Here is a 27046-nt window from a genome sequence, read left to right on the forward strand (position 1 = left end):
AATGGTTGTGGAGGGCCTCTTGTCAGTTGCGGCTGATGCATCTTCTTAGAGTTTGGGGTTACCATCCTAGAGCGCTTCACGATCACAGTTTAGAGTGTCCGTCTATAAAGCTGCTCTCCAAGATGACAGCTGAATGTTGAGGTCAACGGGAGTTCCTGAATGTGAATGCTGTCCACAGTGCAGAAAGCCGCAAGAAGTCAAGGATCTCCTTGCTTGTCCCAAAGGAGGATCATTTGGCTGTAAACAAGGCTGCAGAGGCAGGTGAACCAGTGGCGGAATAGATGGCTGCCCTCCTTTAGTCTTCCCACAACGTTCAGTGGCCGGGAGGAGGCCTCTGTTGAAGTTAACTCTGCAATTCAGCAACTGCAACTTGAATGGCCAGCAAAGCACCCAAATAAAAAATGAGTTAATCAGCTGACAGCCCACATTGTGCAGAAGAGATGGCGCTGCCTTAGCCAGCCAGCCTCAGTTCAAGGGGGAAGGTCTCCTCGGTCCAACTTGAACGTGGCAGAGGTGGGAACTGGAAGGAAACGGAAAAGAGTCGCCTGTCGTTTGTCAGCTCAAAACATGCCCTCAAAATGTTCCTCTTTCTCTGAGGCAAGAGAGGCCGAGGTGGAGGTGACTGACTCTGTCATCCACCTTCTCTTCTCCCAGGGTTTTTCCTCTCCTGGCCTTGACTCTGTCCCCAGAGAGATGCATCGTCTGAGGGGAGATTGACAGGCCTTGGTGCTCTTCTTCCTTCCATAACCTTGAGCTGAAATGCACCCCCATCAAACGGCCATTTTAAAACTAGCGAAGGGACACCTGTCTAAACAGGCATACTTCAGGTTTTCATAGCAAGGTAGTTTCAGGAAAGCTGAAGGAAATTTCTGACCACCACCCCGTCCCCAACAAAAAAACATGCACATACTTTATCAACTTTGAGATGACTTTCTAAGCAACAGACCCTCAGTGATTTTTCCAAAACATTTCCCATAAAAACACCAACACATCCCAACTATAAACCTGTTGTTTTGAAAATACAGCCCAGCAGAGCTCCGTATTGCTAAGAGAATAATATTCCTAGCCTGTCCACAAGACTGACATGTATACAGAAACCTGGAAAAAAATGCCACGTTTGTTAAGCATCTACATGGGGCGGTTCCCCTTTATCCTGGGAAATTTTGCAGTAAACCAGTTGGGGAAATACTTTGTGCATGTACTTATGGGTGAGTGGCTTTGAATGTTCCCCTTTACGTTTTGTGCTTTTCAAATAGAGCAGACCAAGATTTTTTTTCCTGACACTGTACTGGTCTTCTTGTAGATTTAAAAGACGCAAGAGATCTGCCTGCATGTGTGTTTATATATGTATATGTACACACACACATACGTATCTCTGATGGAAATTGTTCGAGGAGCCTCCTTGGCAGGCAGACTCGAGTCAGATGGCAAATTACTTCTCGGGGACTGTTGTCCTCCTCTGTTCTTAAGTGTTTTGTTTTTCTTGCCCTGTGGAACCCAGAGAAAAATGAGTTTGTTTTTATTTGTAAGGCTTTACTCAGTTGCCCAATACTGCCGAAGAGCTGGACTATGGGGATCTCTCAGGTAAGGGCTGGCCTCCGTGTGGCTGTCTGCATCTGCTCCACGCCTTCTTTGCATTTGGCCGCTTCTCCCGGCACCCCGCAGTTGTGACCCTCCGCAGCATCAAGGGCCTTTGGAGTTGGAGGAACCGTCTTCCCCCCCCCACCCCACCCCAAGCCGACCTTTCCCTTTTCCCGGTTGCCAGAAGCCGAGCAGCCTCGGTTGCCCAAGATGGGGGGGCATCAGCCACAGTGGCCAGAAGGTTTAAGAGGTGGGGCAAATTGGGAGTGGTGCTCTGAGCTTCGTTGCTGAGGGGAGGGGGGATTCTAATTCCTAATTGGAAGACCTTTCCCTTGAAATGTGGATTATTTTGTCAAAGGCATAAGAGGGAGGGAGCCTGAGCACAGCCTCCTGGTTGCTGCATGGGGGGGGGGGCTTGGCATGGCCGCCTGTCCCATTAGTGGAACAGAAGAGGGGGGTTCCTTGCCTGCACATTAATTGCTCCCCGACTTTATTCCTTTACAGCAAGTGGCCCGTCTGCCAGGAAAGAACGCCCCTCCCACCTTAACGCCTGCCCTTTGCTTTGCACAGGAGGCTGCCCTGAGTCTGTAGTTCAGAGGGCGGGAGCCCCCCCCCCCCAGGCAGCCTGTTCTGCTTTGTGCTTTATCTTCTCATCAGCAGCTGCCAGCCCAGGTTAAGAAGGCCTCCCCTCTCTCCTGCCTGGTAGATGGTTCTCCTTCTCTTCTTTTCCAGTTTCTGTAGAGACTAAGCGGGCTCCTGTTTATGCAGCCCCAGAGCTTCCTTCCCTTTCCGCAGGTTGTAGAGCATGGCACAATCAAAAGGGACCTGTGTAGTTTGATTAACTAATCAAAAACTGATTAGCACCTTTGTTCATAGGGGATGCTGATTAATCAATTACTATTGATTGCAAGCATGGCTTTGGAAAAGAGATGTCTGAAGAAGCAGCCAATAAAAATTGAGCACCTGTCATAGTGATTTAATTTATTAAAACAAAATACATTATTTTTTATGAAGCTATCTTGAAATGGGTCACTGAAGGGGAACATATTGATTGGGGAAGGATGAACTCCTTGAATTTCACTCGCTTAAATTAGAGACCAAATTCAATTATATTACAAGACAATCTCTGGCTTTAAATAGCCCATCGCTAAATTAGAGAAGGTGAGGGGATAAACTGGGCTGATGAATAATATCAGGGAGCCACGAGGGTCCGCATCCCCTTTCCGGATTGTTATCGTGGGAATAAGCATTCCTTAGTTGTCACCATAAATGAGGGCCGTCCGTCAAGCTTTGAGCCACACGAGAGAGCAAGACTTTCCTCTGGAGACCAGAGTGCCACAGCCATCCTGAGCTGCAGAAGTTCCTTCTCCAAGCCATCTAGATGATCTCTGGAAGCCCATCTCTGAATTCCAGGGGGACGGAGAGATTGAATTAGGTCTCTTTTTGTCAGGCTGCTGAAGAAACCCAGAGAACCCCTGGTGCAAATTTTGATTGGATACCAGCTTCGTTAATCTGTTGCAGGAAGGTAGAGGTTGCCATCCCTCTCAATTCCCACAGGGGTTCCCGAGGGCCATCAAGGCAGAATCGGAGATCTGCAGCTGTTAGAGCAGGGGTCTTCAAACTTGGCCCTTTTATGACTTGTGGACTTCAGCTCCCAGAATTCCTCAGCCAGCACAGACCCCTGCATTAGAGGAAGTGAAGAATATAGATTTGGCGTTGCCTGAAGCGAGGCTGCCCCTTCTTTAGTTGGGTGGAGTTGGTGCTGTGAAGGTGAAGCGGTTTGTGTTTGGGTCACGCTGGAAGGAAAAACGCCAGAGCTGCAGTTGGGGTGTGCCTTGGCCCCTCCGTTCTCTCCAGATTCTGAGGTGGCGAGTCCTCCCTGTCTCAATTGCAGCCTTTCCTGGAAAGTCTGATTCGCCACCGGCTTCCATTATGCAAGGCAGATTTTGCTGGGGGACAAAAGAAAGTCACCTTTGGGCATTTCCGGTGGTGGTGACTGCAGTTCAGAGGTGAAGGTGATGGGAAAACCAAAGTGAATCTGCAGGGGTGAAGGAGGCCGCTGCCCCATCCTCTGAGCATGGCTCCTGGCCTTGCCCATTTCTGATGCTGATGGATGGCCCTGCAGCCTGGACAGAGAGAGGCCAGAGGGGAGGGGACGCATGTGCAATAGAATGGCAGTTTGGAACCTTCCTTTACAACAGGAGCTGCTAAAACTTCTGTAAGAGGGAGCCTTAAATCTAAATTTGCCACAATTAACAGCCATGCTGAGCCCACTCGGTAACCATCCATCAGCCCTTTGCTTTTACAGCATAAATGCGGTTGGGAGGAACTTCAGGCCGATTGGTCTGGTGCTGCCCCTCCTGTTCCCTAAAGAGAACCCTTTAATACCTGGGTCTACATAACTTAGTAGGAGGAAATGAGACCCTGCGGAGCACAAGAGGTAGATCACAGCAATAAAACATCCCGGCTTCCTTGAGTGCTCGGCTTCTATTGTGCCCTGGGTATTCAAAACAGCAACAGCAATGGCCAAGCTGTGCGCAGCTTATGGGGAGCAAGAGGGAGGAAAGATGGTTGGAAGCCCTTGATGCGCTTTGCACCCAGTTTGCGGGCAACTTTGTTCTTCCTCTCTCTGCTCAGAAAGTGACCCGGCGGATGCTGGTGTGCTCACGGGCACCCTGGGGTCCCGGCCTGCTCTTAATAGCTCTGATTAGGAGAACCTTCTCTTGTCTCCTGTGATCATAAAGCAAGGAGATCCTGTCCTCCATTTTCTTTGCGCTGAGAATGTGGCTAGCTCCAGCTTCATTCTGAGAAGGAGAAAGCTCTTGAGCGTTGGGGGATGCCAAAGGAGGTCTGGGCAGTTGGGCAGGCAGGAGAAAGTGGTCGCGGAGGGAAAGCAGCATTCATTCAGCTGCAGTTGCTTTTCTCCTCAAGTGGTTTGCATAACAGTTCCTCCATCCCATTCCTCTAGCAAGAAGGTGATTCTTTGCAACCTGTCATTCGGCTGTGCATAAACAACGTTGATTTCTTAAAGTTGACATGTTTTCAGATGATTTCACCAGTGGCAATGGGCCTTCTGTAAAGCAGCTCTAAGCACACTCTCACCCATCCTTATTTGCAGAATTTTGTGGGCTAAATTTTGGGAGTAGAATGTGAAGAAAATGGAATGGCTAAGCTGAAATCTTAGAAGAGCTAACATGTTTCTGAGATCTCAGCTTAAATTCTGGGTGTAAATGAGATAACTCATGGTTCGTATTATTGCTAAACTTCCAAAGTTTGGAAATGTGTAGTTAAGATTGTACAAATTTGTGCCTGGGTCATTACAATTATGTCAGTTTTTGAAATGCAGTGGGGTTTGTGAGTGTCTGTGTGAAAACAACATATATTCTTAAAAAAAAAACTTTCAATTTGTAATGGAAAGCCTATCACTAAAATGTTGTCAATTAACCTTTTCATTAGGCCAGATCACAATGGTGGGATCGTTGGTGCCTGCCCTCTGAGCTTACTTATTTGCTTGCAGACTTTTCATTACCCAACTAGGGATCACCATCAATGCTAGTGAGTGTGGGGGTTTTCACTTCGCACTCTTTATACACACACCCTCCTTTGCACTGATGATGTTCCCTAGTTAGGTAAAGAAACACCAGCAAGCAAACAGCTGTGCTCAGAGAGCACCAAAGACCCCACAGTTCAACCTTGAGTGACGGAGAATGTCTCCTATGGAAATCACAATTGTATTGGCAGAAGACAATTCTCCGTATATGCTTTTTCTCTGCACTAGACATTCCAATAATACAGAAGATAAAATTAGTGTACTAAGCCAAGCCAAGATTTTAAACAATCCTCAGTTAAATAGGAGAACAATTTTCATAGTCTCAAAGCAGTGGTTGTGTTGATGCTGTCCAGTTTTGAGGACCATCTCTTAGTTTTGGACAAGGCTCTTCTGAGCTGCAGCTCAGGACCAGACATCATCATCACCGCCGATGGTCCAGCTACTAAGTCAGAGGTCTTGGAGGAAGCTTGCAGAGGGGGTTCTCTGGGGTCCTCGTGGCTTGCCCCCCCAAAATCAATGTCTGATGCTGAAGATAGATTTGTTTTCTTCCCATTGCACAGTAGTTGCTTAAGTTGCATGATTTGGGGGTTGGTGAATGGCATAGACTGCTGCCCCACAGAGTAGGTGCCCTCCCCCTCCAGAGCATGGGGTTCCCTTCCCTTTGCTGATTGCCATTTTACCCCTGGGCAGAGAGCACTGGGCACAGTCTAACTCAGTTCCCCATACTTCCTCCTGGGAGGCACCTGGACAGAAATGCTAGCAGGCTAAGGTGTATATTAACATCTTAATGAAAAAGCCGTGCATGGATCTACGTTTACTGCTCTGTCTGACAAGAAGGAATTAAATGTCAGAAGGATTTGTAGCATCTGTAATTGAATTGGTGCTGAGAAAAGCAAACCTTAAGTCAGAAAGAATAACACATTAGGATTAGCAAGAAACGTGGCATTTTCTCAGAATTTGCCAGTGAAAGTTTCCCCGCTCAGCTTTGAACTGGCACCTCTCTGCTTCTGTCTTCCTCTTAAGAGAGGAGGTCAACTGGGACAGCCCTTTTCAGCTGCCACTTATTTTTAAGGTCAAATAATAGTTTTCACACGGGACACTCGGGAATTTCCCCCAATTGTTCAGTGGAGGCACTTTTGATTTCATCAGTCAGGGACGGTCCCCTCTTAAGACGGAACGGCTTCCATTTTGTGCTTTGTTAGACATATCAACAGGCAGCTGGACAGCCAGGGGGAGACTCCAAGTGCCAAATTGCCTGGTTGATCAGCAGATAAATCTTCTTTGACACTCAAAATACCCCCAACAAATAGTGAAATAGAAATAGCCCAATTCAATTTTGTGTGTGCACGCTCATGGGTACACAACCAAACATAAACACAATGCCAGAAAGAGGCTCACTCCAGTTTTAATTTTTGATCCAACAGGATCATCAGTGATTGGTTTTTAAACTGTCCATAAATCTTCTGAGTTTGCATTTTCCATTTAAAAGATGGGCTTCAGCATCTAGAATTCCCCCCCACACACACACAGCTGGGCCATGCCTGCCTGTGAATCCACCCAGGTAGATGTTTCCCAGGCTTGGATGTGCCCCAGGGGCTTTAAGCTGGCCAGGGTCTCGGTGAGGAACTCAGTTACAGGCCTTGAAGCCTGTCCTCATCCATAAACCCTCACTCACAAATGAGGGTTAAGAAATTGAATTGGGAGAAGCTGATGTTTGCGGTTGGAGCCTTAAGTTCCCCATTAACATAAACTGAACTGTTTTGAAAGGGAAAAAAAACAAAGTCCAGCTGCCTTTTGGAAAAAGCACCTTTGGGACCAACTGACACTTGGCTCTGGGCACTCGGCAGAGGCGGCAACCCCCAGCAAAGCACAGAGTCTCCCCCCCCCCAAAAAAAAGCAGCCAAGGGGGACCCAATTGCTCTGTCCCAGCAGGTCCTCCTATCTCCCACCTGAGCCAAAGCTCACAGGTAGAATTGGGGGAGGGGGGGGAATGCCTGGCCAAAGTGAGGAGGATGGACATGACACAACTTTAGATGTTGCTTATTAAATTAGAACCAAGAGCAGAGCAGCGTGAACCTGCCGTAAGCCATTCCCACTATAGGTTAGGGGAGGATAACTAAAATCAACCTTTCTGCAACTCCCACTCACCCCGGAGGCAGCACTCTGGACTCTGGGACAGAGGACCACGGCCAGTGGTGTCAAATGAGATAGATGTGACTAAAATCATGCCAATGGTTCGTTAAGGCATGTGAAAATGAGACTTGCAGAGCTGACGGTCTTAGGTGCCCTGCTCAAGACAGGGCTTCTCTTCCCTTGCCCCGGGCGGAAGGCGGGGGGTTGGCCCACGGCAGGGGCGGCCTTGTTCCCTCCGGGGGCCCTCCAGGTGGGGGTGGCTGCCGCCCTCACCTGTCTCCTCCTCTCTGCCCTGGTGGCAACCAGGATTTTGCTCTTCCTGTTCCAGGGAGACAGTTTGCCTGGGCAGCATCTAACGGGGTCTCCAGAGGACTTTTAATTGGAACTATATATTTTTAAATTAAACTTCCTTTTACAGCAGTTTTTGGCCAGGAGTTATTTACTTGGCTCTTTGAGTGTTTAATCGTGGTGCAGATTTGATGCTATCCATGGGGATCGTAAATCCTTTTCCCCAACTGAAAGCCTTGTATCTGCCCTCTCTCCTTCTCCAAGAAGCCCCATTACCTGGAGCTGTCATGGAGCTGCACAGTTGATCGATAAACTTCAAATATTATTAGAGAGCGAGGCCTCCGCGAGAAGAGCCACTGGGGGAGAGATCAATCTTTCTTAAAAATGGGTTAAAATTTGCACAACCGGCTCTTCCTGGTGAAACGCATTTCTCTCTGGGGGGGGCAGGGGGGGTGCTTTATTGGCCAGGCGTTTCTTGTCGTGAAAGATTTAAATGGCAAATCCTTCACATCGGACTTCACAAATCATGTAAAGTTAAAAGAATTTTACCATTTCGGTTGCTGCTGTGCTTAAATTGTAAGGGACGGCCAGTAAATCATTTTAATGGAGGTGTCACGGTTAAACTCAATCAAAAAAATAATAATATAAAAAAAGAGGTGGGGAACAGCGACCGTGGCTGAGCTTCCTTTCCAAAATGTTAATGTATTAATCAACAGGAGAATAATTGTCTTTTGCTCCCTTATAAATCTCGGTTGCCATTAGAGCTGCACGGAGGGCTGCTAAAGCTGAGTCCCTAAATTAAAATTGTTTACATTGCTATACATTAATTTTACGTGGCCATTGCTCACTCGGGGTTCACTGCAGTTTCTCCCCAGCTCAGCGAGTCATTCCTTTTCTGACAGAAAGCATTGGGGGGGGGTGTAGAAGAGAGTGAGCAGCTCGTAAAAGCAAATTAATTGCAAGGGAAGATGTTAAAAAAATAAAATAAAAGCAATAGGCAATGATTGCTTTTCGTCTTCAGTTCAGAAGAGGTTGACGGCGTGTTTTGAAATCTCCCAGAATGGGGAGTGGGGCAGAGAGAGGCTCAGGGTTGACCCACCCACAATTCCACCCATCCACCCACCGACCCCCTTGGACAGGGGAGAAGGTAGCAGATCCTGCCCCCCTATTGCTGCTTCAGAGAAATTTGGCCTTCGTTTGAGGGGGGGGTTTCTTGTGGGACAGCAGCTAAAAGTTATGGATTCCCTATATTGGAAGGCTGCCCCCCAAAATGTGTCCATGCTTCCAGTTGCTTCCCCTTCTGCTGGCATCTCCTGGTTCCCACCACCCAGATGCGTTCCAGTAGTGCCCAGCAGCCTGTGCCACTTCCCAGCGGCCCATTTGGGGCTCTCTTGGTCTAAAACAGGGGTGTCCAACCTTGGCAAAAATTTAAGTCTTGTGGACTTGAATTCCTAACTCTGGGAGCTGAAGTCCACAAGTCCTAAGGTTGCCAAAATTGGACGCCCCTGGTCTAAAATAAGTCACGCCTCTGCGAGGAAGGGTGGTTGAGCTTGCCAGGGACCATCCTGACCATCTTCTAATTGTGGCAGATTCTCGAGCAGGAGAAGAGAGCGCCATCACGGCGGTGGACCATGCGGTGATCGGAGGAGTCGTGGCTGTGGTGGTCTTCGCAATGCTGTGTCTCCTGATCATCCTGGGGCGGTACTTTGCAAGACACAAAGGTCAGTGCAAGGGGAACGCTTGCCGACAAAGGTGGGATCAGGGCAGAAGGGATCTTGGGCACCCCCTGTCCTCTCCCTGCCTGTTTAATGGGCTTGGGGGAGGATCATGTTTTCGGCTTCTTCCCCGCTTTTCCACCCGTCAAAGAAAGCTCTTCCCAGGACTGGACAGAAGTCCTTGTAGCCAGAAGCAAAAAGCGGTAGGAGGTCCTCCCTCTCAGGATGCCTGAAGCAACTATGCCATTGGTCTATTGATAGGACCAGTCCAATTTTTCTGGGGACCTTTTAACTAATGAAGGATCATGGAGGCTACAAAACCAGCTGGCTTGGAGGTCTCACTCTGATTGGATGAGCAGATGTTGCCCTGCATATTAGATATTCCTTAAAATGTGTGCAGGAGCTTCACGGGGCTAAGAGCTTTTCAAAATGCTTTCCCTTCCCCCAAAGATAGTTCATACAGTCCCATCTTGGAGCCACGTCTGTAGAGGAACCAAAAGTTCTTGCGTGAGGAATAAGATGGGAAGCAGGTCTAGGAGGAACAGAGCCAGAGAGCCGAGCCGGAGTCCAGCGCCAGCTGAGCCTCGGTTTCAGGGTCCCTGAGGCCTCTCTCCTTGGTGCAGGTACATACTTCACCCATGAAGCCAAAGGAGCTGACGATGCAGCGGATGCCGACACTGCGATCATCAACGCCGAGGGGGGACAGAACAACTCTGAGGAGAAGAAGGAATACTTCATTTAGAGCCGCCTTGTTCCAGGAGGGGCCCAACGGCGGGGCTGAGGGAGCTCCCGGCCCTTCCAAGAAGATAAAGACAATGATGTTGGAAGTTGCTACCAGCTTACGGCTTTTTTAATTTGTCTCTTTGTGTGTCTTTCTTTCTTTCTTTCTTTCTTTCTTTCTTTCTTTCTTTCTTTCTTTCTTTCTTTCTTTCTTTCTTTCTTTTTCTTCCTTTCTTTTTCTTTTTCTTTTCTAAATTTATGGCTGGCAAAATGTGTGGGAGTTGAGGAGTCCCAACGTAAAAAGTGTTCTTTGTAAAGTACACTGCTGTGTGACACTTCTGTATCATTGGGTTGTTAATTCTCTGGCCAAGTTCAGCTTGGATTTAGTTTAGTTCCATCATTTACAGAAAATTCTGTGCCTTGTTTTATTTTTTATTTCATTGGAGGGAGGGGAGGGGGAGAGAACCTACAGTTTCATACAGTTCTTACTTTTTATTTTTTTTCTTCCTAGCCTTTCTTGGAATTGTCTGCTGGGGTCCCTTGGCAAGAGATTTGGGCTGGTTGGTTGTTATTTTTTGTTTTTTTTAAAACTCTCCTTCAGTTTGGTTCTGTTACTTTTCTCTTCTTCTACTATTTCTTCTCTCTTTTTTCGTTTTTGTTTGAGATTCTGGGTTCTATTTTGTTGTTGTTGTTTGAAACTACGTCATCAAAGGAGAACCAGCACACCTTAGATTTCATTGTTTGAAACTGAGTGTACCCATCATCCATCCTAATCCCTCGTTGTGAGAGCCTGGACCGGTAGGCTTTGTAGGAGGAGGGGCAGCCGCCCACCCAGTTTCCAGGGCAGCAAAGACGAGCACCTGGGCTCCTTCTGCTTCGGACCAAGCCCGGAGGGTGCTCACCTGGGCCCCTGCAGGCAAAGTGTGTGCCTAGGGGCCAAACCTCCTTTCCTTCCGTGCTTTTCCCCACTCCGGGAGTCTGGTCAGCCTGCAGATCCCTTGTCCAAGATCTTGCCCAAAACGGTTGCAATGGACGGGGGCAGATCCTTCCGGGACAGCAGGCAAAGCTGAGTCGTACGAGGGGGAGGAAAGGTTGAGTTTGGCTCCGATTATCTTGGTTCCCAAAGGTCCCGTCGGTGGCTCCCAATTTGGCCTAGCATCGCTGCAATATGCTGGAGACAGAAAACTCTGTGAATCGGCCAGCTTGTCCCCTTTTGCTTTTTTTATAAAAAATTTCTGCCCTGTTTTCATTCTGCTTATTCTTTCGGCCTCGTTTTATCCCATCTTCCCTTTTGTACTTGGCAACAGAGGTCGCAGAGGTGTGATCTCGGCCCACAGACCCGGCACGTGACCCATATTGGGCACCCTGAGCCACCGAGGCAGAGGTTGGGTGAAGCCTGCCAGGCCTTCGGACGTGGTTGTCGGACAAAAGGTGGAGGTGGAAGAGAAGCAGGCCTCGCTCCCTGGCTGGACGGCCCCTGCACCTCTGTCCCCCAGAGGTCAGCGCAGCGGCCGGCGCAGAAGCTTTTCATTTACTTAATCCAAAACGTTCAGGCTGAGCGAGACAGAGAGAGAGAGGGGTTATTTTCCTTTTCCCTGACTGCTGCTTCCGAATGGAGTCTTGGTTCCCTTCCCCAGGCTTAACCTCCACCTACCCATAGTTTCTCAGTCTTTGCCTGGTGGCGGTAATAGCGAGGAGACCACTAGCACTAAGTCTTCTTGGGGGGTGTTGGAAATCTGAAGCTCTGGGAGAGCAGAGCAGTCTTCCTCTCTTCCCCAAGGCTGGAAACGTGGGCACCCCCCTCTTGGGAAGCTCAGGAGGAGGCAGGCAGCATCTCGTAGCTGCAAAGGGGCGAGTCATCCAGGGCAGCGTTTCTCAACCTTAGCAACTTAAGACAAGTGGACTTCAACTCCCAGAATTCCCCAGCCAGCGGTGCTAGCTGAGGAGTTCTGGGAGCTGGAGTCCACCTTGTCTTAAAGTTGCTAAGGTTGAGAAACGTGGGTCTCTCCGGGAAGACTCCACATGGGAAGCACTCAAAGGACATGGACTGATAGATTTGTACGGCTGTTCTGTTATAAACTTGCAAAGATTTATGGCGGGGGGGGAGGGGGAGAGAAGCTATCATCTCTTTACATCAACATCTTTTTTTAAAAAAAGAAAGAAAGAAAGGCTTTTGAAAATATTTATTTTTAAATTATTGGCAGAAACATTTAGACATTAACCTTTTGCTGAAGAATTTGGCACGCGAAACCCGTCCTTTTTAAAAGAACCTTCCCATCCTCCCTCCCCCACCCCACCCCCACCTCGCCATCCTTAAGCCATGAACCCAAACCCGGCCTTTGGCTGCCCCCCGTCCAGTTTTGCACCACGCCATCCTGTTTCTCAGCCTTCGGAACGCTGGAGATCCCCGTCGGGCACCCTGGCAGGCCGGCCACGGACCGCTGCTGAACGAGTTTCGAGAGGGAGGGGGGCTTTTTTTTACCACCACCCATCCCAGGACTGGCACATCCTCTTTGCCGAGCGGCTCATCTTTGTTTTGGAAAGTGTACAGTAGTGCCGTGTTCCCGATGTAACTTTGACTTAATACTGTTGAGATGTCTCAGGTTCACGTGTTTTGATTGGTGTTTCCGTCTCAGGTAGATTGCGAACTTTTTGGATCCCACACCTTGGAAGAGACTGCAAGGAGCAGCCCCACCAGGGAAGGATGGGCGGTGGTCCTCCGTCGCCTGGAAAGGAGGCTCTCTTGAGGAGGAGGAGGAGGAGGGAGGGGGGTTGTTCCTGCGAGTGTACTGTGCACTGTTTGAAATGTATTGTTAGCTATTGATTTGTGCAGGCTTAGATTCAAAGAGTTAGGAGTTGAGAAAGAACAAACTTGTTTCTTGGGCTTTGGTCATTCGGATGTGGTTTTATTTTTTCCCCCTTTTCCTTTTTCTTAAGACAAAACAAAAGGGAAAGTTGAGGAGGAAAACGAAGGGTGTGTAGTTAATGCCAAATAAGCTTGTTCTTGACTCGCCCTTTGACCTGTTTTCATTTTGCCCCCTTAGGCCGATTCTGTTTAAGGTGTCCATGGATGATGTTACAGTGTAAGATAACGCATAACCATCTCTTCCCATTCACATTTTGTATTGGTTCATGTATGCCATTTTTACAAAGAGAAAGAAGTACTATAAAGTATCTGTCTTCTTAATAAAAACAAATTAATGTTACAAAACTAGTTATGACCTCGGTTGGTGCTTATTTCTCACTGCTGACTCCTTGAGGCTCCCGGCCCTGTCCTCCGTGGCTCACTTCCTGAAGCTGAGAGGGTATTAGCCACGGTTTCCTGGACCCCCTTCCAAGTGCCCATTGCTTGTGAATGGTCATTGGTGGCCGTGCCAACATCAGGACCTTCTTTAAGGCCTTCCACTATCCAGAAGTTCAGGCTGAGGGACTCCCCTGATTTCAACAGCACTAAAAAACCTCATGATTAGCCAAAGTTTGGCCTCTTTGCTTCCTTGATCTGTCTAGGATCTTGACCAGCAATTGTCCCAAAAGACCTTTTCTCCCACAGGTCTGTCCATTCAGGGCTCCCACTGTGGCATTCAGGACAGCCTCTGAATTCTGAGCTTTCTTATTGTTCCTCCCTCAAGGGTGTGCTGTAGTATTTTCAAGCTTGCCATTAAGTTAATTGTGAAGAAATGCTCTCCAATGGAGCCGTAGGGGAAATTTCTTGTCTTGTTTCAGAAGAAGGTAAAGGGAGGCCTGATTCCTTCAGGGCGGGCATTGGAGTCTGGGGCAGGTGGCGTTTCCCCAGACATGGGTGATGGCAGGCAGGCGAAGTGGATCCTCTAATGGCCCCTTCATTCACTGTCCTATGAAAACCATAAAGGGAAAATTGTACGCAATAGAAGAGAGTTCTTCCTCTGGAGAAATCTTGCTCTTTTCAGCTGAAAAAACAGCCTGCCTTTCTCCACATCTTGTCTTATGTCAAAAGGAAGTTTCATCTGATTACATTTTTTGAGTGTCAGGCTGAAGAGGAAGGGGATCTTTCCCTTGCTCTACTATCTGGTTTGAGCACACTAATTCTGTCACAGTCCCTTCCTTCTCATTGGCTGAGCTGTGATAGAAAAGGGGGCAACCAGTTATATTTATTTGGTTAGAAACAGTTGGACTATCTGATCTAAAGCTGGATAGTTGCTAATTCTCTTTCCTTCTTAAGCTAGATCCTTGAGTGACTTGAACTCATGGGAAGAATAGAATAGAGGTGGAAGGGACCTTGGAGGTCTTCTAGTCCAGCCCCCTGCTCAAGCAGGAGAACCTACACCATCTCAGACAAGTGACTGTCTAGCCTCTTCTTAAAAATCTCCAGTGATGGAGCCCCCACGACTTCTGGAGGCAAGCTGTTCCACTGGTTAATTGTCCTCACTGTCAGGAAGTTTCTCCTTAATTCCAGGTTGCTACTCTATCTGGTCAGTTTCCAACCATTCTTTCTCATCCCTCTGGTGGTCTGGTAAATAACTGACCCCCCTCTGTGGCAGCCCCTCAAATACTGGAATACTGCTATCATGTCTCCCCTGTTCTTTTCTTTAGACTAGCCAAACTCCAGGATGTGTATTCTTATTCCTTTCCTAATTTGTTCCAGATGAGGAGGTGTTCTTGAAGAAATGCTGGCTTGAATTGGATCAAAATCTATAACTAACTGCATGGCCTATTTTCCCAGGCAATTCCTATAGAATTGACTTGCCTATTGGTTAAATGTCACCCCAACATTTGCAGTCTTCTTGAAATGGGTCATCTTTAGGTTTGGGTTTCAGTCGCTCATCCATGTCCCCAGAATATCTTGAGTGCATGCTGAGGAGCAGACCTCAACTGTGACGCAACTCCTCTGGACTCCAGTCCCAAACATGACATTGTTAACTTGACCACAATGAAAGTCAATATTCATTTGTGCAAACTGGGGCAGCCCTCCTCTGTGGTTGATGTCCAAGCAGTTGACCATTTGCTGTCTGTTGCACAAAGCCTGAGTCTCTGCTTTCCTGCAGCTCCAAGGGTTGAGAAGGGATTCCTGAGTTGGCAAATAGGACAATGAAATAGGCTGATGGCAACATTGTCCAGTGTAAAGTACCAGATGTTCATGCTAACTGCTAGTCTCCCTTCCCTTGTGGATATCTGTTCATATCAATAAGGAAACTTAGCTGTTTGGCCAAACTTATTGACTCGGGTCCTCAGTAGGGAACAAACCACAAAGCCCTTGGATGCCTCCTTTAGAAGAAGTTGTCCTGACATGGAGCTTTTCAAACACTTTCCTATTTCTTCAGATTGTGGGCCAGAATTATTTTAAGAGCCTGTGGCTTTACCATGGCTTATCTCTGGAAGGAAGATGCCCCTCTTTCTGAAGCTAATCTTTAAAGCCACCAAAACAAGAGCCTCAGCCACAGGAGAAGAAATCAAAAGCTTACTGCTCCTTTCTGGAAACTCGCTGCCTTCTCCTTAGTATGCCTGGTTGCTTCATTTTCCCAAACCTGATCACCTTAAATCTTCCTTAAGTGATATCTCCTCAGGTTAATTAATCTCCAAGCTTAAACTTGCTGTGAGCAGCAGGCAGTCGGTCCTGAAGTCAGCAATGCTACGATTGCATCTCCTAATGCTGTTTATCCTGCATTAGTGTTTACTTAAGGAGAAAATTGATCTGTAATTGATATTTCAATCTTCCAGGGCTGATGTGGGAAGAGACTAAAAAGCAGACTTTAGCTACATGGAAAAATTAGCATGTCCATCGCTCTTCTGCTCTGCCTCTCCCATATTAAATGCTAAAAATACAAGTTGGAACTAAGCATTGTGTTTGGCCGTTTTTTAAAAAAAAGAACTTTAATTTGAGTGAGGGGAGAGTCTTTCAGGGATTACTGTGAAGGTGGCAACAGCCCAAGTATCTGTGATTGGAGACTAAATGCTTGCGGGAGGGAGAGGCTGCCCCACCAGGCCCTGCCTCCTGGGCACTGCCTTCCCACTGGCATCCAGATGGGCATAAAGGGCTTTTTTGACTGATGCTGCCATGCAAGGGTTTCTGCTCCCCTCCCTCCCTTCTGCTTGATCCTGTGCTTGATAAAATGTCAGAACTGGCTATTTGGTCCCCCAGCAGTGCCCAATTCAGGAACAATTGCCTGGTGTGGAATGTTCTGTCCCTCTAAAAGTCACAGGTTGGGGAAATGTCAGCTTTGCTCAGAAAAACAAAAATCAAAGTCACTCTGGAAGTGGTGATTCTATTCACTGGTCAAGCTGCATTTGGAATATGGTGTCCATTTTTGGTTGCCACGATACAAGGAAGCTCCTGGAAAATTGGAGAGTATGGAAGAAAGCAGCAAAGATGATGACAAAGCCCAGTGAAGAACTGCTAAAGGAAGTGGGTCTTTCCTGTAACCTAAAGAACAGAAGATTGAGCGAGTGGTCAGCAGCAGTTTTCCAGTGCTTGAAAGACTGTCATAGAAGTGTTGGGGGGGGGGCATTTACTCTGTGTGGTCCCTGTGGCAGGACAAAACCCAACAGGTGGCAATTCATGGCATTCCAAATTTGAAATAAGGAAGAACTTTCTCCGCATGAGAGCTGTGAAGTGGTTACACGGCTTAGCCCCTGGGATGATTTTTAGCAAAAGTTGGGCCTGTCATTTTTCTGAGATGATTTGAGGACTTCCACCAAGATCCTGAGCACATTCCAAGCCGATGCTTGTGCCCAGGGAGAAGCTTTAGCCCACTGCGGAAGAGGCGAGCTTCTCTTCCTTCACTTGGGAAGGGTTTTAGCCTGCAAGGTGCCTTGGAGCTGTCCTTGGTCCTGTTTTGGCTGCTGCTCCACACAGAATTGCTGTTCAGCCTGACAGGGCCGCTGGCCGGCTTCTTAAGCGACCCACCATGTCTGAACTTGTTCCATGTGAGTTCAGCTCCCCCTCCTAGATTTGGCCTACTCAGAATTCATTGGGTTTTCCATGTAAGACTTGGGCAATCAGAGCATTCTCTGACTCCTTGCATTTTAGCTCATCAGATTCCTAGTTGAACATGTAAAAACATGTAAAAACGTCTTGAAACTAGTTTGAGGTTTCCTGCTGCTCCTGCCTCCAGTTTTCCTCTGCTAGTCCTGGATGTATTTTTTTCTGATGGTTGACTGAGATACTTTCAGTTTACAAGAATGTCCATTCCGTAGTACAAAAGGAGTGTTTTTTTATTTAAAAAAAGAGGAGGATGGGAAATTTTGCTATTTCTGGGACAGGGATGTCCAAATCTGCATAAGCATTAAACACATAACCACAAACCCTTTGGAGAAACTGAGCTGGATTAGAACTTCCTGTCTTCAGAGGTTTCCCAGAGCTATTTCATGGCATAGCTTTGGTTTCCAGAAACTGCAAGAGCTGGCTGTCTGCTCTGGAGGCTGTGCATTGTTCTTTGGCTGAACCGAGCCATTATTCTTACTCTGGGCACATCCTCTTAGGAATACCTGAAGTTTGTGTGGCTGCTCAGCTAGAACCAACAGAATCTTTTGTAACCTACTCTGCCTGCAATGCATCTTTGGATGACTTCCAAGAGACGCTACAATTCCATTATAGCATCCCACATACTGCATGGGGTGGAACAACAGAGAGTGGGGTGGGGGAGAGAGAGCACAGCTCCTTTCTTTTCCTGGATATTACAACTGTGTGTATTGAGAGAGATGTCACCAGAGACAAGAAGGTTAAATCATTCCTCTGCCTTCCACCTCAGCGTTACAGCTTGAAACCCTCAGATGCATCCTGCCATGCTCTTCTGCTCCCATGCACCAACTAGGGCTCCGTGTCTGTTTCTGGACCTACCATAACTACATGTGGAATGGGAGGAGGAAGAGGAGGAGGAGGCTTAAATTAAGATGTCCATTATCTGAAGGCTCTATAGGCAAAGCAATTTGGCCAAAGGTGTGACTTGCCATTATCCATTAGATACATCATTTCTGGTCCTGTGGCAAGGCAGAGCTGAACTCATGAGTCTGAAGCTAACATGGTTCAGGGATTGGGCCCCCCCCCCTCGTTGCTAGGGAAGCCTCTGCAACCCGTTCCACATCCCAAGGAAACTTCAGGGCCCTTCCTGCTTCAGTGTACCCATAAGTGGGACACAGAGATCCAGTCAAGCACTGGGTACAAAATGCCATTTAAGCTTCTCACAGTTTCTGAGCCTCAGTTAGCGAGACATTTTTTTTTCTTCCACACAATTGTCCTGCTGCTTTCAAACTGTAAAAATGCTCCTTGTTTGGAGTGTGCAGAAGTACAGGAGACCTTTTGTTTGCTTGCTTGCTTGTTTAATCAAATGAGGGATGTGGGCAGTCAACTATCCTAAATCATGCCACAGCAATAATGGCCACAGTTGAATTTTGGTGTGTTAACCATTCTTGCAAGAATCCAATATCAGCCAGGAAAAAAAAGCTGCTGCTATTTGTATCTCGTGTGGGGAAAAAATAGAGATTTTCAGTCTATTTCTGGGCCACGGTGCTCTTTTCCCTTTGCCAATTGTTCTTGCTAAGGATGAATTACAGTCTGCATGTTGAGCCAGAATTGCAAAACTCTGGGTCTCGGCCAACGTTTTGATCAGTCTCCCCAAGTGAACTCTCTTGCGCCGAGCAATTTTGTCCTGAGCACACCATCTGTTTTGCACCATTTGAAGAGGGAACTAAACATACTTGCAAGAGCAGTGACCATGCACCCCGGTCACCTGAGCCTGTGGAGCTCTGGGGAGCCTCCCTCCACAGAAACCCAGATTTGGAGGAGGAGCTCCTGGAAACAGAAACCGCCCCCCAGCCCTTCTCTGCCCTTCCATCAGCCAGATGCCTCTTACCCAATGCCACATCTCAGTTGCAGGGTATGGAAAGGATTCAGCTGCTTTAAAGAGCGATAGGCAAGGATTCCTTGTGTCCCTTTGTTCTAAAGTGTCATTTTGTCTTTAAAGCCAAGAATTGCACAGCCACAATAGCCTTCAAAAAGAGCAATATTCTGCTCCTGGAAGTGAGGGATGGGCAAGGAAGAATGTTAAAGTGAGGACACGGTCATGGTTTGGCATCTACCTCTCCCCCACCTTCAGGGTTGGTCTCCAAGCTCTTTTCTGGTGCTTGGTGATCATTTTTCATCCTGCCCACAACATGGAGGGTTTCTAATGGGTCTCTGGTGTCCTGGAAGCCTGTGAACTTTGATTTAAAGTACATTGTTTGCAGTAGTAAGTTGAGCACTTCTAAAAGAATGAATAATTTCCCCCTAATTGCACAATTATTTTATTTTGTAGTCCTCGGATCCGTGGAACTTCAGCTACATCGATTGAGGTATTACTTTAATTAATAAATAGTTTTGCTTCTCATAATTACTGCCTTGACTTTTCTGAAAACTTAATGCTACTAAAAGTCAAGGCTTTCATCTCTAGTGCTGCATAAAGTAATTGTGCAATTAGTAATAAATGTTGCTTTGACTTGTGGCATGTTAAGGAACAAAAGCAGGGAGGGCCATCATGTTGAACACGCACATTGGAGATGTCACAGAAAGGAATCGGGAGACGATGCCACCTCGAAGCACGGATCTGAGATAACTCGTCATTGATTGAGAAAAGGGCTTGACAGCAGGCTAATAGGTTTTCTGATGCTTCAGTCACAACTCCTAGATATTGGTTTGTGGTGCCGCACAACACGTCATTTCTCCTCATCCCCTCCTATCCTCCAACATTACTCTATTGATTTGAAAGTCCCTGAGTTCAGCATCTTCAAACTTCCCATTTGTCGTCTGGGTAGCCTCTACTCAGGCAAAGGAAGTGCAGTTGGGCCAGGAGAAGTCAAAGGGAGGGTTTCTTTTCCTCGGGATATTATACACGGTTTTCTCCTCTAGAGGCCCTCCCCTCCACTGGCTTAAGGGGAACTCCAATAGTAGGGTTGAGCAAACCTTTGCAGGATGCGGCCTTCTGGTTTGTCAGCTGGCATCAGAGACAACAGAAGGTGGGTGGGTTTGGGGTGGGCCAGGCTGCTTTCCACCCTGATTTCCCGTCAGACCCCATGTGTTATCCTTAAGGATGGAGACAACTGTTGAGTCTCTCATTTTCAAGTCCCTCTCTTTATCCCAGCAGCTCCTGGGGGAGAGTCTTGGGTTCCAGCACCCCAAAACTCACTGGCATTTTCTTCAACTTTCCTTTGAAACTCTGATCAAGTAGGCTTCATGTCCTCCGCATTACATCCCCTTTTGGCCATCACAACCTTCCCCACCCCCACCCCAGTCCTTTCTTTCCCTATCATTCTGCCCAAAGAAGAAAGCTGGGGATCTGTAAAGTCTCTCCTTAAAAATAAAGTGCATTCTTTTCATCTCATTTTTCCCCCCTAACCATAACTTGGCGTTTCACAAACAACTGCCCAGATAGTTGAAGAGCTACCTTTTAATTCTTAAAATTCACGTTTCAAAGAAATTGAATACTTAGGTTTTTTCACGAATGAAGGCAAATTTGCATATCCCAGGATAATGTTGCAAGATCCAATCTGAGTTGGTCAGAAAGAAGCTCCCTGAAGATGGGCTCCAGCACAAGTCCGAAAGCTCGGAAGAGTCAACTTCTGGTCTTGGTGACCAACCCAGATTGGATCTTGAAATTTAGGTCTTTGCCTAAATCAAATCTTCTTCTGCGGGGGAGATTTAAAGCAGAATTCAAGTCATCCACCCCTTCATAGGCTAAATGCAGGTTTTCATTGTCTTACTCTTCTATGTAGCAATCAGCCCAGACCAAAATGGACCTATTCAGAAGCGTTTTCTTGACCCTGCAATTTTTCTCCTATGGCAGTATGGTGCAAGCTATCAAAAGCAAGCATTCATATGGGGGAGAAAAGGAAAAGAATGGTTCTATTTATAGCTTTTCCATAGGGTCTTAACACCAAAGCCTCGAAACCAACTTGCATAATGTGTTAAAGGAAATACAAAACAGGAAAATCCATAAAAGACATCAAAGCAGCAGATGAAATGATGTTTTTTTAAAAAAGCAAGCAAATCCCATAATAGCCATTGAATCACCAGTAATGAATGGAAAATGGAAGAGTCTGAAACAGGCAGCCCTTGAAAGGTTTGGAGAAGTGAGATGAACATCACCTCCATGAAGACATTTACTTACTTACTTACTTGCTTACTTACTTATTTATTTACCAGATTTACATTGCCCACCAGCTCACCAAAGCTTCCGATCTTCAGGAAGTTCTCAGCTCATGTGAGTGTGGAACTCCTGTCACTCACCTTGAATGGAGGGACAAAAATTTGCTTGACTAGATGAGCTAGTGAAAAGCTAAAGACTTCTATGAGAAAGAGGGTTCTCTACAGAAACCATTATGAATTCTGGATGAAAAGGCAGGACAGAAAGTTAACGCTGAAATATTATTTGTGTATAATTTGTTCTCATGGGATAAGTTAGAGAACAGAGCTAGGGAGCTACTATTTATTCGGCATCTGCTGCGGTTCTCAGGATAACTATATGTGATATTATAGCCCAAGAGGAATTGCTGTTCCTGGAATGTGACTTCCAGCTCTGGCACTGTGTTTCAGGGAGGAAATTGACAGACTGAGAAGCCCACCAAGAGAGCAACCAAGATGACAGGGTGCCTGGAAGGAAAGCCCCATGAGGGATGGATTGGAGGTGTTGTATATGGAGAAGACAGGCTTATAGAAGACATAACAACTGTCCTCCAAGATCTGTAGGGCTGTCATGTACTATAGATGATGGGGCAGAATTGTTCAGGGTGTTCCAGAAACGAGGCAAGAAACAAAGGGTTGAAATTACAAAGGAGGCAGAGAACAGCTGGACATCAGAAAAACATGGAAAGCGCTGTTCAACAATGGGCCACTCCATCTTGGGAGACAATGAATGTCCTTCACGAGAAGTGTTTAAAGAGAGGCTGGAGGCTGATGTCCCAGAGATGCTCTCATGGTGGGCTCCTGCATGGAGAAGACAGACTAGGTAACCCCCAAGTTCTTTTCCAAACGTTTGATCCTACTGTTACATATGACTCCTTCATTAATGAAAACAAACTGATTTGTACAAGGGACCTGGGTTTGATACCCATCCCCTGACCCTCACCACTTTCTCTTGACATGAAAGAAGCTCCTTAAAACCTTGCAGAATCAACAAACTCCAAATAAATAAAGACAGGTCCATGACACTCCACACTTCCTTCAGTTTCTTTAGAGGAGCTCCCTGGAGCTTGGTTGACTCCTCCGTTGTGAAATATGCAAGGTCTCCAAAGAGAACTCAGTTTCTTCTTTAGACCCACACAAGCTGCCTGATTGCTAGACACACAAAGGGCCACCTGTGACCTTTGACTTTTAAGAAGGAAAAATTAGCCACCGGCCACTCTGGTTGTCCAGAACAACAGCGTTTCACATCATTTTAACACTCCTTCTTGTGGAAAGTTTATCTTTTCCATTTCTCTGTACTGTCTACCATATCTTGAACACGGAAGGGTGACTATTATTCCCTCCCCAACTCAAGGTCTCCCAAGAACATTGCATTGGCAACTGCCCTGGGAGCATCTGGTAGGGAACGAATTGTGCTCACAGGATGGATCTACCCCTCCACGGAGTTGCTTTTGGGGGTTCCAGGACAGATGGCGTTCCTTCCAATTTTCTCCCCATAGGCCATCAAATGCTTTCTCCCACATATGTTGGCATCGCCTACTCTGTTCTGTGAAACTTTAATTTTGGAGACTGATTTACAACAGTGACCAAACCTCCTAGTGAAACAACTCTCTGTAAATGCTCTAGTTAATATAACTGTGTCCATAGTTAACAAATGACAGATTAAGAGTATCATTGATTAAGAGGACTAGGCTCCCTTTGTTGTCAGGTGGCACCGGGGTCCCCAAGTTTTCAGACTCTGCCAAAGCTGGTGCTGCAGCAACTACATTCAAGGAGACATGAAACAAACAGGGAAGTGGAGAAGCAGCTGGCAGTAAAAGGAATTTTTGATCACAAGCCCTCTGTCCGCTTTGTGCTCAGCTCACCCATATCCCCTGGGAAGCCCCCTCCTCAGATACAAGGATGCCATGTGCCTCTCATCCACACAGGGCTCTTCCTTTTCCCATCAGGCTGGCCCTCCTTGCCCCCTGCCCTCTTCCATCTGGGCCTGCCTCTTCCAGCCCCCCTCCCCCCAAAGCCCCATTACTCTCCTTACACAGGGCCCCCACTCTCCCCCTTTGGCCTGCAATGTGTCACAAGACCTCTTGTGATCTGGCAGCAGATTGAGGGCTCTGGATCTTGCTTTCTGATGACTGTTGATGTTCTAATGAATGTCAGACATTCATTAGTTGGTCTATATTATTTTGTAAATCCAACTCCATCATGACTCCAGGTGGCAAACAATTTACACAACTTTGAGCCATTCACATGGCACCAAAGAAGATCCAGATCAGAGCAAACCCCCCTCTTTCAAATCAGACCACTCATTTGGGGCTGGCTATCCACCCCACCCCAGACCCCAAGTGAAGATCTTGAGGGCTCATCTCAAGGATGTCATGATTCTCTGGGCTTGCAAATATTTTAAATGAATCTGGCCTATTTCAAGTCTTAAAACCTCCCCCGTGTGCTGAGCCAGTCCAGTCAGTTGTTAATCTGAACCAGCAGCACCCGTAGTTCACCCTTTGGAGAATCTTCTCCCCCTTGTGAGGGGGAGAAAAAGAAGGACTAGAGCCAGAGACAGACTTGGTAAATCAGATCCAAGGGACCCACCCTCTTTCTTCCCCTTCTTCCCTATCATCTCAGGGCTGCGTTGATTGCCCTTGATTTGATTCCTTGGAAGAAAAGGATCCTGTCTCTGCAAAGCAGGGGGTGGGTGGGTGAGTGGGTGGGGGCTGCTGCAGATCCAGCTGCACTCCTCCTTTTAACAGCAGAGTGCCAATACACTTCACAGAGCGGCTTCAAAAGGCTCCTGGATGAGCCTTTGATCAAAGCACCCTTTTAAGAATGGCCTGGCCCTAATGCACATGCTTATTCTTTTGCAAATAAGAGGCTTCGCTGAGTAGTTAGGAGAGAGCCTGCTTCAGAAACGATCTAGGGCTGGCTCCAGGAGACTCACCCAGACAATGCCTCCTTTCTGAGAGAAGGACTTGGGCTTGCTTGGCTGGTCCAGAAGAGAAGCCAGGGGACTCTGGCCAGGCCAATGGCTTCCTGGTGAAGCTGAAGGAGAGCTTCCCAGATCGCTGAAGCTGGGCTGGGGAGGACTGCTCCTGGGAGAAGAAACCAGGAATGACCCACAAGGAGAACATCATGACCAAGCTAAAGAAGTGAGGAACTCTCTTGCGGTAGTGGGAAAATGGAATATTCCTTTGGCCCAGGAAACCAAGAGCTCCATCTGTCCTCTTCTCACAGAGAGTCCCACTGAATCACCCTGTCCTAACACTACAATTCAGTTCCGTATCGCAGCACCTTTTGGGAGGGCAGGGAAGGGCTATCGCTCATGCCCCAAACATCACGGTGGGGGAGAGAGGTGACTGCAGGGGCCATTTTGGTGAAAACTCTAGGTGCCTCCTCAGGTTCAGGGCCCTGGAAAAGCCCCTTTGCCTCTCTCTTGCTTTTTCTCACCTCGCCTGGGACTGAGCATCCAAGGCCAACGTCTTTCAAACTGAGCATATTCTGAACGTCAAAGGCCAACTTTGCAGCCATCTGCTTTGCCATGCTGCCCTTCTGTTCCTTCTAGCTGGGGGTCTGGAGCATTTCCCTCCCAGCTCTTGCTTTGTTTGAAAGGATTCTTACAATGTTTAACTCAAGTCAGAAATGGTAAAGTCATGTCTTCAGTTTCTGGGTCAAATGTTTGTCTACCCATACCAGCACACACACACACACACACACACACACACACCTCCACTGTCCTCTTGATGTAGAGTTCCAGGAGGAGGGGGCCCACAACTGCTTGTTTCTGCCCATCAACTTTGTCCAAATGACAGCCAAGCAAATCCTCGCTCTGAAGGCTAATAACAGGAAGATAAATCCATCAGGGACCGTATGAAAGGGCATTGCAAATGTCCATCCTGCTTCTGAGGAGGACAAGAAGATTGTCATCCTTTGTCACAGAGGGCCAGGGTCAGCCTGCATAATTTTGCCTGTCTTGGGCAGAAAGAGGGTGAAGTGGCAAGGAGAAGAAGGCCTCCATCCTGAAGCTTTGGGACGGCAGGATGGAAAGAAGGGGTGTCCACCAAGGGGCTTGCCCAAGACAATGGAGGGGCTCAGCAAAGCTTCATGGGGGGGGGAGAACGTGGGAGTTGCAAGAGAGGGGAGGTGCCGCCGGCACGACAGAGGCAGCTGCTGTGGCTGCCAAGTAAAGAAGTCTTAGCGCTGCTTAGACAGGACAACCCAGAAAGGAGGTCTTGAAATATGATAAGAAGGACCCCAACATCCAAGCTCAAGTCTAGAGACCCTGGCAGGGGACTCAAATCATCAGGTTCTGGCTCTTGGGCAGGGCCAGATTTTGGTTCACCAGACAGGACCACTTGATCCTTTGCTACCAAGAGGGCAGCCCCTTTGCTGGCCAAAATTGTGTGGCTCACAAAGCAGCTAGGTCCCTCTGGATGGAAGAAGCTCAGAAGAGCAGGAATATCTCCATATGCACATATTCATGTCAGTATCTCTCTATATCCATACACCTCCCAAAAAAGAGAAACGCTGCACCCCCATCCTATTGATTTCCGACATTCACTTTCTGCTTGTGTACATTTCTTCTGAGCAGAGCTTTGTCTACCTTGTCTACACATTCAGAGCTCCGAAGAGTCTGTCAGTTTCTCTCTCAGCTACTCCAAGGTGCCGTCTGGTGACATCCAGGGAGCTGTGCTGGGTGAGTCTCTTCCTACCTTCTTTTCTTAATTAGTGATTCTGTATTGCTGGGCAGAGCTCTTGGTGATGACTGTCTTTTCAGAATAATTTTCAAAAACAAAATAAGAACAAGTTAAGGTCTATGCAACGGCTCAGATGCTTGGAAAAGGCAGGGCTGGGGGTTTTTTACTCATAAAAAAAGCTTTTCCCTCGCTGGGAGGGCGGCTAAGGTTGATTTCTGGAAGGCTGGGTTGGGGGAGGGGAAATGAATATTTTATGCTTTTCGATGTAACTGAATGCTGGGAAGAGCAGAGGAGTTTCTCCCTTGACTGGGAAAATCATTCAAAACGTTTATCAGAAATCTGTACTGCTGGGCTAAGCATTACTGAGAGCCAATCTTGGCAAGACTGGAAGACATGGAGAGACCTGGCCCAGAGAATCACCAAGAGTCGGACTTGACTGAATGGGTATCATCATCATCATCATCAATCTCTGCATGGCTAATCAGAATGGGTTAAGTCAACTCAGGCTTGTCCTGGGTGCCTCCAATAAGGTGAGAAGCCCCATGGAGATGTTCCAGGAGAAAACATCAGCTTGGAGAGCCCCATGGGTGGCCCAAGAAGGGACCAAAAAGGCCATCAGGAAGAGTCAGAAGTTGAGGTTCAGTGGAGAACTTCGCTAAGCCAAGCCAAGATGCTACATTCATCAAGACATCTTTGTTGTTGTTAGTTGTGAAGTCGTGTCCGACCCATCGCAACCCCATGGCAACCCTCCAGGCCTTCCTGTCCTCTACCATCTTCTGGAGTCCATTTAAGCTCACGCCTACTGCTTCAGTGACTCCATCCAGCCACCTCATTCTCTGTTGTCCCCTTCTTCTCTTGCCCTCAATCTTTCCCAGCATTAGGCTTTTCTCCAGTGAGTCCTTCCTTCTTATTAGGTGGCCAAAGTATTTGAGTTTCAACTTCAGGATCTGGCCTTCTAAAGAGCAGTCAGGGTTGATCTCCTCTAGGACTGACCGGTTTGATCGCCTTGCAGTCCAAGGGGCTCGCAGGAGTCACCTCCAGCACCATAGTTCAAAGGCCTCAATTCTTTGGCGCTCAGCCTTTTCTTATGGTCCAGCTTTCACTGCCATACATTGCAACTGGGAAGACCATAGCCTTGACTATACGCACTTTTGTTGGCAGGGTGATGTCTCTGCTTTTTAGTGTGCTGTCTAGATTTGCCATGGCTTTCCTCCCCAGGAGCAAGCGTCTTTTAATTTCTTGG

General features: G+C 47.4%; 1 protein-coding gene across 3 annotated transcripts in view; it reads left to right on the forward strand.

Moving 5' to 3' along the window:
* Positions 1–10128, forward strand: part of CADM1 (cell adhesion molecule 1) — a gene marked incomplete at its 5' end in the record, with an annotated part of 193071 nt that extends 182943 nt beyond the window's left edge. For 2 of the 3 annotated variants that reach the window (XM_081333455.1, XM_081333456.1), the window contains 2 exons: positions 9142–9273; positions 9891–10128. In XM_081333455.1, the coding sequence (XP_081189581.1) occupies positions 9142–9273; positions 9891–10009 (251 nt within the window). In that variant the 3' untranslated portion in view covers positions 10010–10128. Of the gene's footprint in view, positions 1–1530; positions 1585–9141; positions 9274–9890 lie in introns of all 3 variants that reach the window. The other variant, XM_081333454.1, reaches the window with a different exon arrangement.
* Positions 10129–27046: the final 16918 nt, after the last annotated feature.

Source organism: Vipera berus (genome assembly GCF_964194415.1).
Source record: "Vipera berus genome assembly, chromosome: 8".
In the NCBI taxonomy this organism is placed as follows: Eukaryota; Metazoa; Chordata; class Lepidosauria; order Squamata; family Viperidae; genus Vipera; species Vipera berus.